Below are 17,284 nucleotides of genomic sequence, written 5' to 3'. Positions count from 1 at the left end.
TACCTTTTCCAAACTAGTATCTTTCAATAGAGTATATCCTGGGTCATTACCAGTGGGGACCCCCCATTGCAACTCGGCCCCGTTCGGCTGTGGGACCCCAAAAACCACTTTAGCGGGACAGACGTCAAACGGAACTTTGTGATTCTCTCCAAAGTAGTGCTGTGGTCACATACAGAGTCACAGATTAATAAAATTTAGAACAAAGAAAGCTGACATGATGAGGAAAAAAGGAATATGACAGTTTTGGGCTTTAGCTTTTTCTTTTTCCATATATTCAACTATATACCTGCAAAAATGAAAAATAAATGTCATATAGATAAGAAAAGCACTTCACAAATGAGTGCATTATTGTCTTTTTTGTTTATTTTTACCTTATCAAATGTAAATAGAAAACTGCCCCAACTCATTAGCTTCACATTAAGCCCTAGATGAGCTCAGTACCTCAAACGGATCACCAGCTATAACAGAAAGTGTGTTCCACGCTCCCTCTCAGAGCTGTGGAATCCTCATGCATTTGTCCATATAGGCCTGTGAGACCATCCATGGTGAAGTTACAGCTTTTAGGACGACAGTTCAACTTCACCTTTTTGGATTTGCTTCAAACTTGGCACAGTTGATGTTGATATACTAAATATTCTGTGAATACAATTTGAGCTGCATATCTTTTTTAATTTATGAGTTTTATGGCTTTTCAAAGGGGGTAGGGTTAAAATCAGGCCTTGATGCAACTAACAAGTTTCACTAACTTTGGGGACTTTGGGCAATCCACTGTCAATGTTTGTGACAGACTGTTGGGAATTTTATTACTTATTAAATTAATATACATTATACATTATTATATCAACACATTACAATGACAATATATTCCGAATATGTTGCCAGTGTCATCACTAAGTATGATATATGACCGTCATATATCATAAAATTCCCAACAGTCTGTCACAAACATTGACAGTGGATTGCCCAAAGTCCCCAAAGTTAGTGAAACTTGTTAGTTGCATCAAGGCCTGATTTTAACCCTACCCCCTTTGAAAAGCCGTAAAACTGATAAATTAAAAAAGATATGCAGCTCAAATTGTATTCACAGAATATTTAGTATATCAACATCAACTGTGCCACGTTTGAAGCAAATCCAAAAAGGTGAAGTTGAATTGTTGTCCTAAAAGCTGTAACTTCACCATGGATGGTCTCACAGGCCTATATGGACAAATGCATGAGGATTCCACAGCTCTGAGAGGGAGCGTGGAACACACTTTCTGTTATAGCTGGTGATCCGTTAGAGGTACTGAGCTCATCTTGGGCTTAATGTGAAGCTAATGAGTTGGGGCAGTTTTCTATTTACATTTGATAAGGTAAAAATAAACAAAAAAGACAATAATGCACTCATTTGTGAAGTGCTTTTCTTATCTATATGACATTTATTTTTCATTTTTGCAGGTATATAGTTGAATATATGGAAAAAGAAAAAGCTAAAGCCCAAAACTGTCATATTCCTTTGTTCCTCATCATGTCAGCTTTCTTTGTTCTAAATTTCATTAATCTGTGACTCTGTATGTGACCACAGCACTACTTTGGATAGAATCACAAAGTTCCGTTTGACGTCTGTCCCGTTAAAGTGGTTTTTGGGGTCCCACAGCCGAACGGGGCCGAGCTGCAATGGGGGGTCCCCACTGGTAATGACCCAGGATATACTCTATTGAAAGATACTAGTTTGGAAAAGGTAGCAAAAATGTGCCTGAGGAGCGGGTCTGGCTCCCGGTCTACTGGTGTGGTGAGGTAGGATTTTGCAAGTGGAGAAAGTAGTGAGTAGATCTTACCACGGTAATTCCACCAGTCCGATGGACAGCTTTTGAGAGGTATAGGTTCTTCACCTCTATACCTTTTTGTTTCTACCTTTTTAATGTGGCCTGGAGCAGCATGTGTAGGTGAAATAAAAGTCTCTTCGAGAAGATCTTCTAAGGCTGTCTTCTTGGGGGGAGGGGGTTGTGGCTGCTCCACTGCAGGTGTTGAACTGGGTTCTGCTCCTCCATCACCTCAGATCTCCTCTGGTGAGCTGGACAATACAGCAGTAAACACACACACACAATAGGAACATTAACAAAACAATAATAACATCTATTTTTCTTCCTACATTTTTATCTTCATGACATTATTATATGGGCATATTGAACCACAAAAATATTAATATTAAGTAATATTAAGAAAGATATATCACAACAAAATTGAATATGATAATGATACTCCCATCCCCTCCCTTGGCAGTCATGTTGCGCCTCACCGGTGCTGCCTGCGCTGTCTTCTCCATGTAACAGAACAGACACTTTATATTGGCTATTCAACACACGCTCTCTCAATAACAAGGCTTCTCAAATCCAAGATATCATTACTGAAAATAACATTGACTTTATTTGTTTGACAGAAATGTGGCAAGGCAATGATGAATTTATGACACTTAACCAGGCCACTCCTCCCAGATATTTGTTCAAAATCATCCCATAACCATGTTTGAGTACCTGGCATTCCGGCTCACCGGTCATACTTCACTTCTGGTTATCCTAATTTACCGTCCCCCTAAACCGTCCAATTCATTTATCTCATCTCTGAACTCACTGAACTCCTCACAACCCTCTGTGCCACAGCGCCCTCTGTGCTACTTTTAGGAATTTTAACATCCATGTGGATACGGGAAATCCATTTGCTTCAGAATTCCTAACGACATTAGAAAATCTGTCCTTCATACAGCACGTTCAGGATCCCACCCATATCAAAGGCCACACATTAGATTTAGTCTGCTCAACAGGGATCCGCCCACAACAACTGGAAGTCAGAGACTTGGCCCTCTCTGATCATTCTCTCTTTCACTATCTCTACTCCACCTCAAAAATGTTTATTTTCACACTGATCCTTTTTACAGGATCAGTGTGCCTCGGTACCTCCCCCAGACCACTCTGCCAACATTGAGGAGCTTGTTAACCACTACAACAGCACTCTGTCCTTAACGTTTGACAAGTTAACTCCACTGAAAACACGATCAATTACTTTGCACATCCTCTCCTTGGTTTACACAGGAATTTCGCACTCGAAAGACCAAATGCAGACAACTTGAAAGAAAATTTTGACAATCTGGCCTCACTGTGGTTCTGTTCATTACCTTTATGGACAGAATTTCTAGGCGCAGCCGGGGGCCGGAGGGTGTCCGGTTTGGGAGCCTCAGGATCTCTTCTCTGCTGTTTGCAGATAATGTTGTTCTGTTGGCTTCAACAAACCAGGACCTTCAGCTGCTCTGGGGCGGTTTGCAGCCGAGTGTGTAGCGGCCGGGATGAGAATCAGCACCTCCAAATCTAAGGCCATGGTTCTCCACCGGAAAAAAGTTGGTTTCCCCTCTACAGGTCGGGAGTCCTTACCTCAAGTGGAGGAGTTCAAGTATCTCTGGGTCTTGTTCACTAGCCTGGGATCCAGAATGATCCCCCTCTGTATATTTTATACACGGGGTATCAGTCTGGCAAGCCCGTCCTTGTTGGCTGCTCAGCCGAGTTCGAACGGTACCGTGCAATCAGATCCGTTTATTTGCTGTGACGCTAACTGCGTCACTCTTGTGCTGCGGAAGTCCCCTCACAACAACAAGGATGGCGCTCGGGAGACCTGAAAGTATGTTCCAATCCGCAGTAAATTCTGTTTTAAATGATCAAAACCACATCGACTCACTTAAAGACCAGCAGCTAACAGCACTGGAAGCATTTATTTAAAAAAAAGATGTTTTCGCCTTGCTTCCTACTGGCTTTGGGAAGAGCTTAATATACCAGTTGGCTCCACTCGTTGCGAAAAAGATGTCGCTATATGAAAATCCAGTTGTGGTCGTGGTGTCTCCTCTGCTTGCACTCATGGAGCAGCAAGTTACCGAGGCCTCGAAAGTTGGAGTAACCGCTATGCAGATCGGAGTGAATAGCGACGTGGAGATTTTCAGCGGTAAAGCGGAGTTGTTGTTCGGTAGCCCAGAAGCATGGCTGTTAAACGACAAATGGAGGCGCCTGTTGTCTAACATCAAGGACCTGGTCGGCATTGTGGTTGATGAAGTGCACCTCACTTACAAATGGTAAGCTTTCGCATTTTACTTGTAACTAAAACAACATCCAGAATGATTTGTTATACATGCACCGGGTTGTACCTGCTTACAGCATGTAATGCTGAACAATTGACTATAACTCATTCAACCTTCACGTCATATTAGTGTGCTAATGCTTTCCTTCTTTCTACTAGGGGCCTGGCCGAAAAAGGACAAAGCGCCTTCAGAGAGTGCTTCGCCAGACTAGGAGAACTGAGGTCCATTGTCAAAGCAGGTTGGTTTATTAGTCTTTGAATAAAATAAATTCGAAATATGTAATTATCAGAGTTGAAATACAACATTCATTAATGGCTTTTCAATAATTCATTATAGCTGATAAATGTACATATGAAATTGTCTTACAGGGACACCTATTATGGCCCTAACAGCTTCTGCTGATGTCCAGTCCAGAGCCAGAGTGGTGAAGCAGCTTCATCTAGAAAAGGCAGTGACTGTGATTGAAAGCCCGAACCGGACCAACATCAGGCTTGGATTGGCCCATATTCCTGGACCTCACCTGGACTGCATGGACTGGATAGTACAGGAAGTCAAAGAAAAGGGAATTGCCATGTCTCCTGTTATTATTTACTGTCAGACTTTAAAAGATGTTGGACGAGTCTTCTGCTACCTAGAAGCTGAACTTGATGAAGATTGTTGGGTTGGCAGAGATCCCATGCACCAAGCAGAGAACATGATAGGCATGTTTCATAGCAAAACACTCCCACACAATAAGAGCAGAGTGCTGTCATCTTTGAGTGGAGAAGGCAACTGTAAAGTTGTAGTTGCAACTACTGCACTCGGAATGGGTTTAAATTTTCCAAACATTTCTCATGTGGTTATGTATGGTGTTCCAAAGGACATGGAAGCCATTGTGCAGGAGATAGGCAGGGCAGGCAGGAATGGAAAACCGTCACATGCTGTTATTTATTTTGTCAAACAGCACACTAAGGTGCATCAAGCAGTGAAGGAGCTGCTAACTACCAAAAGACACTCTTGCATTAGGATGGCTTTGTACAGCCATTTTGACAAACAAGCCACTGCAATTACACCAGGTCATCAGTGTTGCACCTACTGTCACTCTGTATGCCAATGTAACACAGAAGGTTGCCCAGTTTCTACTCCCGTGTATGAACTGCCCCCAAGGCCACTTTCAGAACATCTTGTTAGTAGACAGGTGACTGAAGGAGATAAGGTGCTCTTAAGGGACCTCTTGTTGCAATATCAGATAACATTACTCAAGGAAAAACAACATTTGTACACAAATAGAACCGCTTGCACTGGGTTTGGCTCTGAACTCATTGATGCCGTTATAGAGCACAGTGAATATATCTTTGATATACAATACATTGGCAAGCACCTACCAGTATTCAATCAGACACACGCATATGCTATCCTACAGATTATTAATGAAGTATTTGAGGACATTGCAAATTGCCCGAGTCCTTCCGCTACAATAGCTGACAGTGTCATCTTTCCAGACATATATTACACAGGGTATTATGATGAGCCAAACATGGACCAAGAACACACATCCGCAAGCAGCTCAGAGTCAGGAGTTGCTGCCATTGAAGGTTCAGATTAATACTGATGACACAATTCTCACTTTAAATACTGTATGTGCGATATATTTGAAGTCATGTAAATCCCTGTACTTTTGTATTTTTCTTTGAGTCTAAAAATAAATGTTTGAAGAGAAACTTTTACAGCTTTTTATTAAACACTGCACCATGAATAAACACAGTTGTAATTTAAAAAGTAAAACTATTATTTCACACAAAGACATTTATAAATAAAATAACACTACTTGCTGTAAGTTGCAAGCACAGTCAGAGCTGTTTGATCAGACAGCAACTTTTTGATTTTTGTTTGCATCCATAGGTACAGGTTAGCATACTGTAGTCTTCCCAGCAAGTCTTTCCCAAAAGAGGGGAATGACTGGTATTCTCTGCCTGGCTGGTCGTGGAACAGTTGTCTCTCCTTGAAAATGGCCACAAGAGTTGCAATGTCTTCCTCCTCGCCTGATGTATGATGCACACCACTTGGTTTGGTGACCTCCAGCTCCCTGTCAGTGTTGTCCATCATTTCTTTGAGTATGCCAATAGATTTACTGATTCTGTCTGCTGAGGTCTCATTAAGATTTGGGCCAAGACCTTTAAGAAAAGACTTTAAGTAATTGTTCATGTGCTCTAAGTGCAAGTCAAGCGGTATGTTATTCCCCGCTCCACCTCTTCCATTCCAGAATCGGTTCCATTTTAAACTGTGGGCCATTCTCGGGGACAGTGTGGCATTAAGTTGCAGAGTCAGTAATAAAGTGCTATAAGCATACTGGCTGTGACCATATGCCTTGTAGAAAAGGAGAGCAACTTGGTAAAGCCGCATCAGCCGTTCTCCATCGCCCTCTTTTACAGCATCCATCATGTTCAGCAAGACAAAGCTGAAGCCTAACCTTGCTTCTGAGTGCTCTTTGATGGAGTCTGGCTTGAGTGCTGTTGTTGTAGAAGGTGACGGTGGAGAAGACAACACTAGATTGTGTTTCTTCTCTTCATGCCTTTGCCTTGCCTCTGGAGAAATGTACGCTTTGTCACATTCTGGCTCACGACACTGGAATTGAGCTGTAGGTTGGTCATCTGCTTTACCAAAGATTCCCAGCAACATGACATACTTGTCAATCAACTCCTCTGTTTTGTCATGAAGCCACGTTCTCTGGTCTGCTTGGCACCCAGATTCAATGTCAGCTGGAATGAAATTGGGTGGCCTGTCTGTGTACATATGAAAATATAGAAACTACTATTATGTCACATAAATAACAATCTACATTAACATCACTAGTGTTAAGTACATTAATAGTTTTACTATTTGGTCAGTACATTTTAGAGTCTGTATGTTTACTTTCTACATCACAGCATTTTAACTTGATTAAGAGCCAAAGTATTTTGAACAGTATTGTAAACATCTGTCGTATGAATTTCAGTCAGTGAAGTATTTCTTGTTTGAAACATCAAAACGATAAAGTATGAAAACATCAGTAGTTCATTCTGACAATTAACCGGTTACAATTGGTTCAGTCCTGATGTACACTTATTTTCCATCTTTTAAAGTGTTAAAAAAAGAAATTTTGAAATACTTTGAGCTATTTAATCATAGGGTACATACTAAAGTAGAATTTGTATGTGCCACTTTTGCCGAAGTACATTTACACGACTGATGTTCATGCTTTAAAGGATTTCTTGAAGACATAAAAAGACAAAATAAAAAAATTATATACCTGACAAATCCTCGAGGCCAAAGTGCTCCAGAGCTGCGGCCAGGAAAAGTGCTGTCGTGTCTTTCCTCAAAAAATGTTTGTAGGCATCGTAGGCGGCTGTGGGGCCTTGTTTAGCATTGGAACACCTGTGTACATATGGTTGCAAAATAGCATTATGATCATACGCCTTTCAGAAAAACTCCACTGTCATCAAATTAAAATAAATGAGAATACAAGACCGTGCCAAATTCATGGTGGCAGGACTGCTAAATCATTTCATGGGGCATCCAGACAATTCATGTTGTCTTGGAAGCACTGGAAAAGACTGTACAGACAGAAAAGTAACACAGATGTAAGTACAACGTGCCGTGACATACATTTTCATGCTTTATAACACACCACAAAAATGCACTTGTAATTAATGTACCTCAGCACATTCATGTTTGAAAAAAGTGTTCCATGATCTTTGGACGACATCTTGTTGAAAAATATTTTGTAATGGATCTAGGGAATTCAAATGAATATCAAAGTACTACTGCAGAATATAAAGTATTTAGCAACATCACATACCTCAAGCAGATTCCTGATGGCATGCCAATCTTCAAACTTAAATGCTAAACCTTCAAGTCGTTCTTCCTCTGTTGCTCCACCTCTAAAAGTCCACTGAAGGTTTCTACAGTTTCCCTCAGTGAGGCGGTCACCACCTACAAAAACCTTTTCCAAGCCATGTGGTCCCCTTGGAACATATCTGAACAGAAATTATATAAAAGTGTGTAAAACATTAAAACGTTTTGTTCAACAAGTATTAGAATCAACAAATATTGTGTTACTCTTTCTGGAGATGGGTGAGTACATCTATAAAATCCCCTGTTTTGTTTTCATTCTTGAAGAGCAGTCCAAGGGGGTACTGTAAACAGTAAGTAAAATGGTCAATGCAATACATGCTTCTGCTTTAAAACAATATTAAAATTATACATACGTCTGTGGAGCGTAATTTCATTTCTTCAGAATATTTATGTGGGATGTGATTTAACACAGCCTTGGAAAGTGGCTTTAAAACTTCAAGATGTTGAGTGAGAATTCTACTGCCCAACACTATAAACTCTCTCCTTATGTGAGCTTGGGTTTCTGATCCTGGAAGCGAGTGAGAAAGATTGTAAGCGGTAATGTCAATATCTGGCCTTACATCACTGAGGTGGCTTATTTGAATACGGTCTTCAACAGCAATGTGATGTATCCAGTGCAGGGATTTATTGCTGGTGAGTGACGATTGCTGGTGAGCCTTCATGAAAAAGTCTAAATTGTCCATTGTTATTGAGAATGTGGGTGGTGGCTCTGGTTGTGTGGCAGCAGGTGGAGTGTTCATTTCTGCAGTCTCAGAGAATGGTAGCTGGCTGAAGAAGTTTCGGCTTTCAGTATTGTCATCTGTGGAAAATGTCAAATGAAGAACTTCATTAAAAAATAAATACAAATGTTTTTTTGTTAGTTTTAAACTTATTCAAGTGGGGTAGAGTCGCACCCGACAGTGTGAGGTCCTCCATGTTGACGCTTGCCACGTCCACAGGGTGCCCATCTGCTTCTGAGGTCAAGTACAGTTCCGTGGAAACTTTTAGCTCCTGCACTCTTTCACCGCAGGTGGCAGCCAACTCCTTTTGTTTGCCAATGGCACACGTGTATGATGTTGTGATTGCCATTTTGCTTAACCTTTTGAAGGCAGCTTTTTTCGCACCTCCATGATGTAGTATGCTGTTTACATAGTATGCAAAGGCTGACATCCGAGGTTCTCTCCCCCGTAGTGCTACACAAAGTGCAGCACATGCAGCTGGCAGACATTTGCTGCTGACTGACTGGAACATTGACAACAAAAAAGGAGACATGTTCTCCAGGTCCACAAGTACCTTATCAAATGAAAACGACTTGAGGTCTTCTGGCAAAGTTTTCCACAGCACAAAATTGTTGTTTGGGTTTGAGAGGCACTGACATTCTTCACTGATGGTAGTGAGAATCTTTGATTTTAACTCCTCATACAGTTCTTTGTGGGTTGAACTTAAGTTGGCTGCAGTTTTCCAGTTTTTATTTGTGATGTGTTGAATAATCCCAGCTTCAGATGGAGAAGAAACCTTAACAACAGTTTTGCTTGCGTACTCAGTAATAACCTGTAAAACAGAAGACAAATTTGATTGCATATGTTAATAAGAAAAGTTGTGAAAATTACTATTAATGACCATTTGGTAAGAGACCCCTCTCTGATGCACAAAAGGGAAGGGGTAAGACAAGACAGGACTGTATTGACACAATGAATTACTGTGTGTGTTACACTAGAAAATGAACAAAACACAGTGTGATAAGTAACTTGATGTGAAGTAAACTGGTTGTTAATAGGGATAAACAGAGCCACATTTTGTTTTACCTTGTAGACAATGTGGCTTTACTTGCTGTAAACATGGAGATTTTTATCTATTCATCAGTTAAGATAAATATCCTTCAGTAGACGGTTTTAAGAAAATTCTACACACCAGAGCAGGGATGGCGAACACACGGCTCTTGAGCCGCATGCGGCTCTTGGCCAATCAGAGTGCGGCTCTTTGCATGACTGGATAATACAATGTTGCTCTTTACAAGAGTGTTGGTACATATTTCCCATAAACTGTAAAACAGTCTTTAAGAATCTTGACCAAAAATCCAACCATAGTCCTACAGACCCGGTTTCCATCTCCACATGAATGAGAGCCCGCATCACCCAGGCGGCGTGAAAAGGTGCCTGCCTCACTCACAGCAGGATGTAGGTTAAACAACAGGCAGGCAGATCGTGGCTCTGGGATCAGCTTCTGTGCTTTTCAGATTTCTGATCAGCCTACTCTTTATTTGATGAAATTTGGCCTCATATTCACAGAAAAAGATCAAAATTAGGAAATGGAAAAAAGCGGAGCTCTAACGAAGCATATGATGCGAAGCGCGACATCGCGTACCGCGGAAATACGCAAAGTCATGACTTTTCTTTCACATGTGACTGTAGCTGTAACAAATACAACTTAAAACAGAACCTCAGACGTCCTCCAGAGGCTCCTGATTAAAGTTTATTAAGTTTGTGCACTGTGCAGCCTAGAGTGCCTTCTCTCTGCGCAGTCCAGTCAGAACCGAGCTGCACTGAGCGCTCAGGCCAGGGGCGAATCAGAGGAGGGGGCTCAGTGGGCAGGGCCCCACATACAAACACACCCCAGCATTAAAAAAAAAATAATAATCTAATCCTGTCCCAGTCAGAACAGAACAAAATGTCAGTTTATTTGATATATCTTTATTTCAATCTTGGTGAGGAGTAAAACCAATACATCTAATACAATTATTGAAAAAAAAGGCCATGTATAAAGTTTATTGTGATTAAATATAACAGTCACATTATATTTAATCACAATAAAGTACCACCCCTGGATCTCACTAATGGTCGGTGCCTTTGTGGCTCTTCACAGGATCAAGGTTGAAAATTTCGGCTCTTGGTCTCTGACGAGTTAGCCACCCCTGCACCAGAGCATCACAAGAGCATATTAAGATTAGCCATGTTCACCTGTGTGATGCTTCGCCTTGCTGCAGTGGTGGGAGGACTACGGCGTATTTTCTTCACTGCTCTTGGAGTTTTAGATGGAGTCGAGCGCTCTCGTTTGTCACCTGATTCACATCAAAATGAAACATAATTTTATTGCCGTTTTCAGATAAAAATGGCTAAATAACTAACCATTTTCACAAGTGCAACAACGAATAATGATAAATAACGATAATGCCAACACTGACATGCTTATCAAACAAAAGGAAGAAAAGATAAAGAATACTTAGAAAGTTGACGAGTACCGGCAGAAGAAGATGAAACTTCTCTTGGTTGAGATTCGGATGTGACACTGTCCTCCTCTTGTTGCCATCTGCGCAAAATTGGTAGGTCCCGTTCCAAACGACCGATTAGATTTAAACAAGTCTTACAGAGTCTTGTCGATCTTTTTACGTCTGGTGTTAACGCACCACCCAAATCCACAAGTCGTTGCAAAATAGGCGAGCTCCGTGACTTGTAACCCTGTTCGAAAATCAACACGGAGTTGCTAATAACACCATGTATCCTCAAGTTTTTACCGCAACACCGACAAAAGTCATTGACAACTGTCTCTCTTTCACTAGCCATGTTGAATAAACTACAACGCTCATCGCCACTCGGTTTATTTACTTCCTCACTGCAGCGTTTCTTGTCGCTTTTCTGACGTCATGTCCGCCCTTCGCTGATTGGTTCACGCCGCTGTCTGTTTGCTGTGGCTGGCTCCGCCTTGGAAATGTGGCTGAATGGATCTCATACCAGACTCACACGCTGGTACAGCGGTTCACGAGTGAGAGACGGATGGAGCGCGAGATCGACAGACGGATCGGTGCGGCGTCAGCAGTGATGCGGTCGCTGTATTGGTCTGTCGTGGTGAAGAGGGAGCTGAGTCGGGGCAAAGCTCTCGATTTACCGATTGATCTACCTTCCCACCCTCACCTATGGTCATGAGATTTGGGTAATGACCGAAAGGACAAGATCGCGAATACAAGCGGCTGAAATGAGTTTCCTTCGCAGGGTGGCTGGGTGCACCCTTCAAGATCAGGTGAGGAGCTCAGTTACCCGGGAGGAGCTCGGAGTAGAGTCGCTGCTCCTTCACGTCGAAAGGAGCCAGCTGAGGTGGCTGTAGGGCATCTGTTCTGGATACCTCCTGGTTGCCTCCCGCGGGAGGTGTTCCAGGCATGTCCTTGTGGGACAAGGTGGAAGGCCCAGGGCACGCTGGTGGGACTATGTCTACGAGCTGGCCTGGTGTCGCCTCGGAGTCCCCCCAGAACAGCTGGAGGAGGTGTGTGTGGATCGGGAAGTCTGGGCATTTCTGCTGAGACTGCTGCCCCCGCGACCCGGCCCCGGATAAAGCGGAAGAAAATGGATGGATGGCCTCACTGTCCACCAGCTTACAGGGACCATGCAGCTGTCTACAAAAAGAACATTTCCAAAGCTAAACGGCACACTATTCAACCATAATCACCCGACAACAACACAATATTGGAATAGCCACGTGAAAGCTGCAGGCTTTTGGAAAAGCTGCAATGCTGCACTGATTTTATGGAGTTTGCTTGATTTTGTGTTCAAGGGACAGAATTAAATAATGTTAAAACTATTTATTTGCCACCCCCTACCTGCTCCAGCAATGTCCTTATGTGTAGGATGAGCCCAGACCCGTTGACCACGACTGCTGCTAAAAGCCTGCACTGTCACTCAGAAACTGTCACTATGTCCATCGTTCTGCCCAAGCTTAACATAGAGACTGCAGTTACGTCTAAGACCTGAGGTGGCAGAGGCGAGTAAAAAAAATGACAACTTTCATCTCGTAACTTTAATATTGGTCGAGTAACCCCTGTTAGTGTAGGGCAGTCCACCCCTTTCCCCCAGAGCTCCTGGACCACAAAACATGAATACAGGAGCCTATGGTCCCATGGGGTCAGGTATGCTCTATGGCAGAAGTGGCAAACTGCGCCCCTGCAAGCACTTATATCCCCTTGTTTTTTATCCCCATCATTTCTATCATTGTTTATGCATTTTCCATCACAAAGAGCTCCAGTTTGTGTCCTCATAGTGCTGAGGACACAAACCCCATAAAAAAGGATGGCTGGTACAAGATTATTGATTGACTGCGGAATTCTTCCGCAGTCAATTATTGGTTTTCATGTTCTTTATTATTATTCCTCTTCCATCTTTTTCCCGATTTTCTAGAGCTTTCAGCACCTTCATGCTTTGTGCAATTTATGCAAGTTATGCATCAAAATGTTCCGCATGTTGAGGAGAAGGGTGCTATTACTTTTGGGACTTCTGCAACTTACGTTTTTTCCGCAATCGGCCAAAATGTCGGAGATTTTTCCCATTGACTTATAATGGGGCTGCCGCAAATCCATGCTTTTCTGCACTTTTTTCTGCATTTTCTGCAATTTTCTGCAATTTCTGCACTTTGTGCATGATCAGCTTATGCAACTTGTGGGTTTTGAGAAAAAATTGGCCTTCTGCAGTTTTCCAGTTTTTTTATACGGGAGTTTGAAATTTTTGCATTGGTGTGTATGGGGGAATCCAGCCAATGGGGGGAGACTCCAGGCCTTTCAGCCATTTGTGCAGCTTCTGCCAATCAAGCACTGAGGCCATTTCAACAGTTTGACCAGTTTATGGAATATAAAAGTTTATGCAATATTAATAATAGTAACCACTTTATGGGATTTAACCAGTTAATGCATTTTAAAGCGTTTATGCAACTTAAGAGTTTATGCCATTTAGGATTTATGAATTTTAAAGAGTTTATGCAAGTTACATAATTTATGCAAATTAACCCATTCATGTATTTTACCACTTTATGCAGTTTATACAGTTTATGCAACATGACATTTTATGCATTTTACCAGTTTATGCAAATAAGATTATGCAAATTAAGCAATTTATGCAATTTGAACAGTTTATGCAATTTCTGCATTCGCTTCCCGCAATTCCGCAGTCAATCGCAATGGCGCAGCCATTGCATTTCTAGTTTATATTTGCTGTCATTTTTTGGATTGTTTTAAATCTATTTTAATTTCAAATAAGAAGTTGCCTGTTCTTACAATATGCCTGAAATATGTCTATTAGGCGACCGACCCATGTCATCAGAACATAGTTAAATTCTCAAACTGCTATTGTGCACTCATGCTGTACTTTAAGGGGCTAGATGCAAGTTAGCCATTTTATACTCACTACTGCCACCTCAGGTCATACGTGTAACTGCACCTTCTATATCAAGCTCGTGCATGACGGCACTTCGGACCCGAATTAACATCTTTTTGAGTGACAGTGCAGGATTTTAGAGGCAGTTGTGGTGAACAGGTCTGAGCTCATTCTACACATTAGGACATTGTTGGAACATGTAGGAGGAAAATAAATCATTTTAACATTTTTAATCTCCGTATAGTCACTTTAAGAGCTATGTGCAAGTTCCAGTTATCAAAGGGATTCTCCCTCTTCTAAAGATTAAAACATTAAGGAATATTATTTCTCTTATAAAAAAAACACAACTCATTTTAATGCTCATACATTTTTTTATTCCTGCAAGAGGAGGAGGAGTCGTTTAGAAGGTGGTCGAATGCATCAGTGGGACTCCATCCAGCGACGTCCGCATTTAACCGACATGTTCCGCGACGTGTTTTATGGCGTGCCCGGCAAGCGATTTAAGGAAGTTGCTTCATATGTAAAACAAAAGAAAAGCAAAGTGTGTAAGAATCAACATCACATCTGCTTTAAAGTCTGAAAAAAAAAGTGAATGTTTATTATTTGATGTGAAATGTTTAGATTTTTAAAATTACCCCCAGAATGGATCAGGCAGTGGTCCAGAAGCGAGTGCCTCCGGTTCTGGTCCAGAAGCGAGTGCCTCAGGGTCAGGCTTGGGAGCCGCCTGAACTGCTCAAAGAAACAAAACACACTTATCGTGTGCAGTGACCGACTCCAACAGCTTCCACTAAAATGAACAAAGAAGGCAGAACAGCCATTCCCCAAAGTCTGGAGTGTGGCTTTCTCCTTCTTCTGTAGAGAGGAAGATCCCACGAGGCCCAACAACAAGGATTCACTCAAGTCAAAGGAGGAAATCATGCATTTCAGAGAAGAACAAATTCAAAATGACAACGACCACTTCTGGATAAAGACTCATTTAGGAAACTATTTTAAACAGATACAGCTGATGTTTCTTTCAAATGGAATTTCTCATGAAGTGTGTTTGTGAAGGCTCTCATTCGTCCAGGAAGTTTATGCCTAAATCATGGGCTGGACTGGGTTTGGTAGAGTTGAGGACGTTTGGAGTCTCATATAAGACACTCCAGCTTTGGGTTCAGTGTCACATTCTGATCACAAGAGCTAAGAAGAAGACTCTGTGAATAGAAGCCAAACGTCCTCCACTCGACCAAACCCCGTCCAGTCCACGATTTAGCCTCACTATGACTCTCATAAAGTGGTTGACACTGACCCTCCAGCAGTGTCACTGAGGCCCAAAAACTCTGCGGTCATTTATAAGCAGCTGTATGAGAAGTGTTTTAATGATTCAGACCCATTCATGGAAAAAAGAGCCCAGTGTGCTTACAGAAAAAACACAAAACTAGACCAGTGTCTGTGAGAAAATGCATTTACCTGAAACCATCAAGACAATGGCCATCACTGAAAAAACAAGGGAGAAACGGTCAGTATTAGTCACATTTATAGAACAAAAGAAGAAGAAATAACATTGGCTTTTTCTTTAGTGTGTAAGTAAGGGTGTGCAGACACTCTTTCATATCACATGGTAATACTCCATTCAGTAGAGGATGGAGTGAGAACTACACTCTGTCCCAAACATCACGTTTGTCAGGTCTAAATTGTGTCTGAACGGGACAATAACATGAAAGCACAAGTGGCTAAAGTCAGTACTTTAAGAGGCACTGGTCGTAGTTGTAGAGTATACTCACGGGCCAAGGTGCTGATCTTGAGGAGAGCCATTTGGTTTGGAGTTTGAATCACAGACCAAGTGAAGAGCGGCTGGTGTTCAGGGCTTTTATCTGTGAGTGGAATCGCCTCAGGACCCTTTATGGGTGTCACTCATAGTTCAAGTTTGACGCCCAATACCCTAAAGTAAACTTACTTTAGTCAAACATTTACAATTTGTACTATTTGCAAACAACTTAAACTGTGAAACTAATATAGTTCATATAGTCATTACATATAAAGTGAGATATGTATAGCCTTCATTTGTTATAATTTTGATTATTATGGCTCACAGCTTGTAAATATAGGCCATTGGCGAGCTTTCAAAAAGGGCTTAGAAATTGACTTTTGTTCCAGGAAATAGGAAATACTTTTGCTTTAGATTTTTATCAAGTATAATAGTTAAACTTCTTCCACAAAAAGTTCCACACACAGACTCCCTGCAGTTAATGAGAAATTGGCTCCTAAAGCGGGGAAGTTTGTGAAAAAATTTACATTATAGCCTCTACAGGCATTTTTGACTCCAATTATTTCAACACGTATAAAGGCCACAGACTAAACATTTTACAAAAATATAGACATTACTAAAATATTCAAAATGTGAAAAAAGAAGGTGGATATGAGTGCTAGCTTTTAAGAAATAACTTTTGCAAATATGCCATTTTTTAAATATGCTTCCTATTGAAACAAGCACACTGTGGGACCTACCATTTCCACATGACATTTTCAAATTAGATTTTATGAACATAAAAAACAAATTGCTCCAAATAAGTTTCAAACATTCTTTTATTTTTTTGTGATTTTTGGGTTTTTAACCATCAGAAGCAGATCAAGGTTATCTTGGCATATGGACGAAAGCTTGACTTCAGTGTTGCCTGTTTGATCTTGTAATTCATTCTATGTAAGATCTTCTAATGCAGTGGTTCCCAAACTTTCTTCTTGATTCCCCGCCTGTGCATGCAGGCTGCGCCCCCTCAGTCCAAAAAATAAATTAAGTAATAAATTAAAACATGAAAATATTTAACGATATGCATTTTGAACACATTTTCTGAAGTCAGGTTGTTTTAAGCGCCTGTACTCAGTTCTTCGTCATGAAGAAGCTAAAATAGAGTGTACATATGAAAAATCAGAATCTGAAACTAATGTTCAGTTCAAAGAATTAGTGGAAGTGTGAAGCAAAGGAAGGAGGCGGTTTCAGAAGGGGCCAAGGTCAGATGCCACAGACAATTTTTGTTTTCTAGGACCAAGTTAGAATTTGATTTGAAGAAAAAACAAATCTTAATACTCTTTTATTTATTCAGGCCAACTCAATAAATCCTTGTAAATGTAAATAGAAACAGAAAAACACATTTACCTGTAATCTGAGGCATCTGACGACTCAGCAGGTTTATTGATGAACTCTTTAGAAGAGTGTTCCTCAGAA

At 41.2% G+C, this 17,284-nt stretch overlaps 2 protein-coding genes and 1 long non-coding RNA gene across 3 annotated transcripts; 1 reads left to right on the top strand and 2 right to left on the bottom strand.

Moving 5' to 3' along the window:
* Positions 1–3,449: 3,449 nt before the first annotated feature.
* LOC306960463 (putative ATP-dependent DNA helicase Q1) lies at positions 3,450–5,280 on the top strand (the record flags this gene model as incomplete). Its single annotated transcript, XM_079552893.1, has 4 exons — positions 3,450–4,093; positions 4,258–4,337; positions 4,468–4,800; positions 5,246–5,280. The coding sequence occupies exons 1-4, from the start codon at positions 3,828–3,830 to the stop codon at positions 5,278–5,280; spliced, it is 714 nt and encodes a 237-aa protein (XP_079409019.1). The 5' UTR covers positions 3,450–3,827.
* Positions 5,281–5,902: 622 nt separating this feature from the next.
* LOC306960462 (uncharacterized protein) lies at positions 5,903–8,343 on the bottom strand (the record flags this gene model as incomplete). Its single annotated transcript, XM_079552892.1, has 8 exons — positions 8,326–8,343; positions 8,177–8,253; positions 7,917–8,094; positions 7,774–7,850; positions 7,586–7,671; positions 7,368–7,492; positions 6,328–6,861; positions 5,903–6,252 (listed from the first exon to the last, which is right to left on the bottom strand). Exons 5-8 carry the CDS (start codon positions 7,597–7,599, stop codon positions 5,903–5,905), a joined length of 1,023 nt encoding a protein of 340 aa, XP_079409018.1. The 5' UTR covers positions 7,600–7,671; positions 7,774–7,850; positions 7,917–8,094; positions 8,177–8,253; positions 8,326–8,343.
* Positions 8,344–9,371: 1,028 nt separating this feature from the next.
* LOC306960277 lies at positions 9,372–11,697 on the bottom strand. The gene is made up of 3 exons (XR_013792669.1): positions 11,190–11,697; positions 10,909–11,009; positions 9,372–9,502 (listed from the first exon to the last, which is right to left on the bottom strand). It is a non-coding gene; the product is annotated as an uncharacterized lncRNA (long non-coding RNA).
* Between the last annotated feature and the right edge of the window lie 5,587 nt (positions 11,698–17,284).

Source organism: Gobius niger (genome assembly GCF_951799975.1).
Source record: "Gobius niger genome assembly, chromosome: 3".
NCBI lineage: Eukaryota > Metazoa > Chordata > Actinopteri > Gobiiformes > Gobiidae > Gobius > Gobius niger.
Note: the sequence above shows the minus strand (reverse complement) of the source record. Positions and strands in the feature narration are given on the sequence as shown.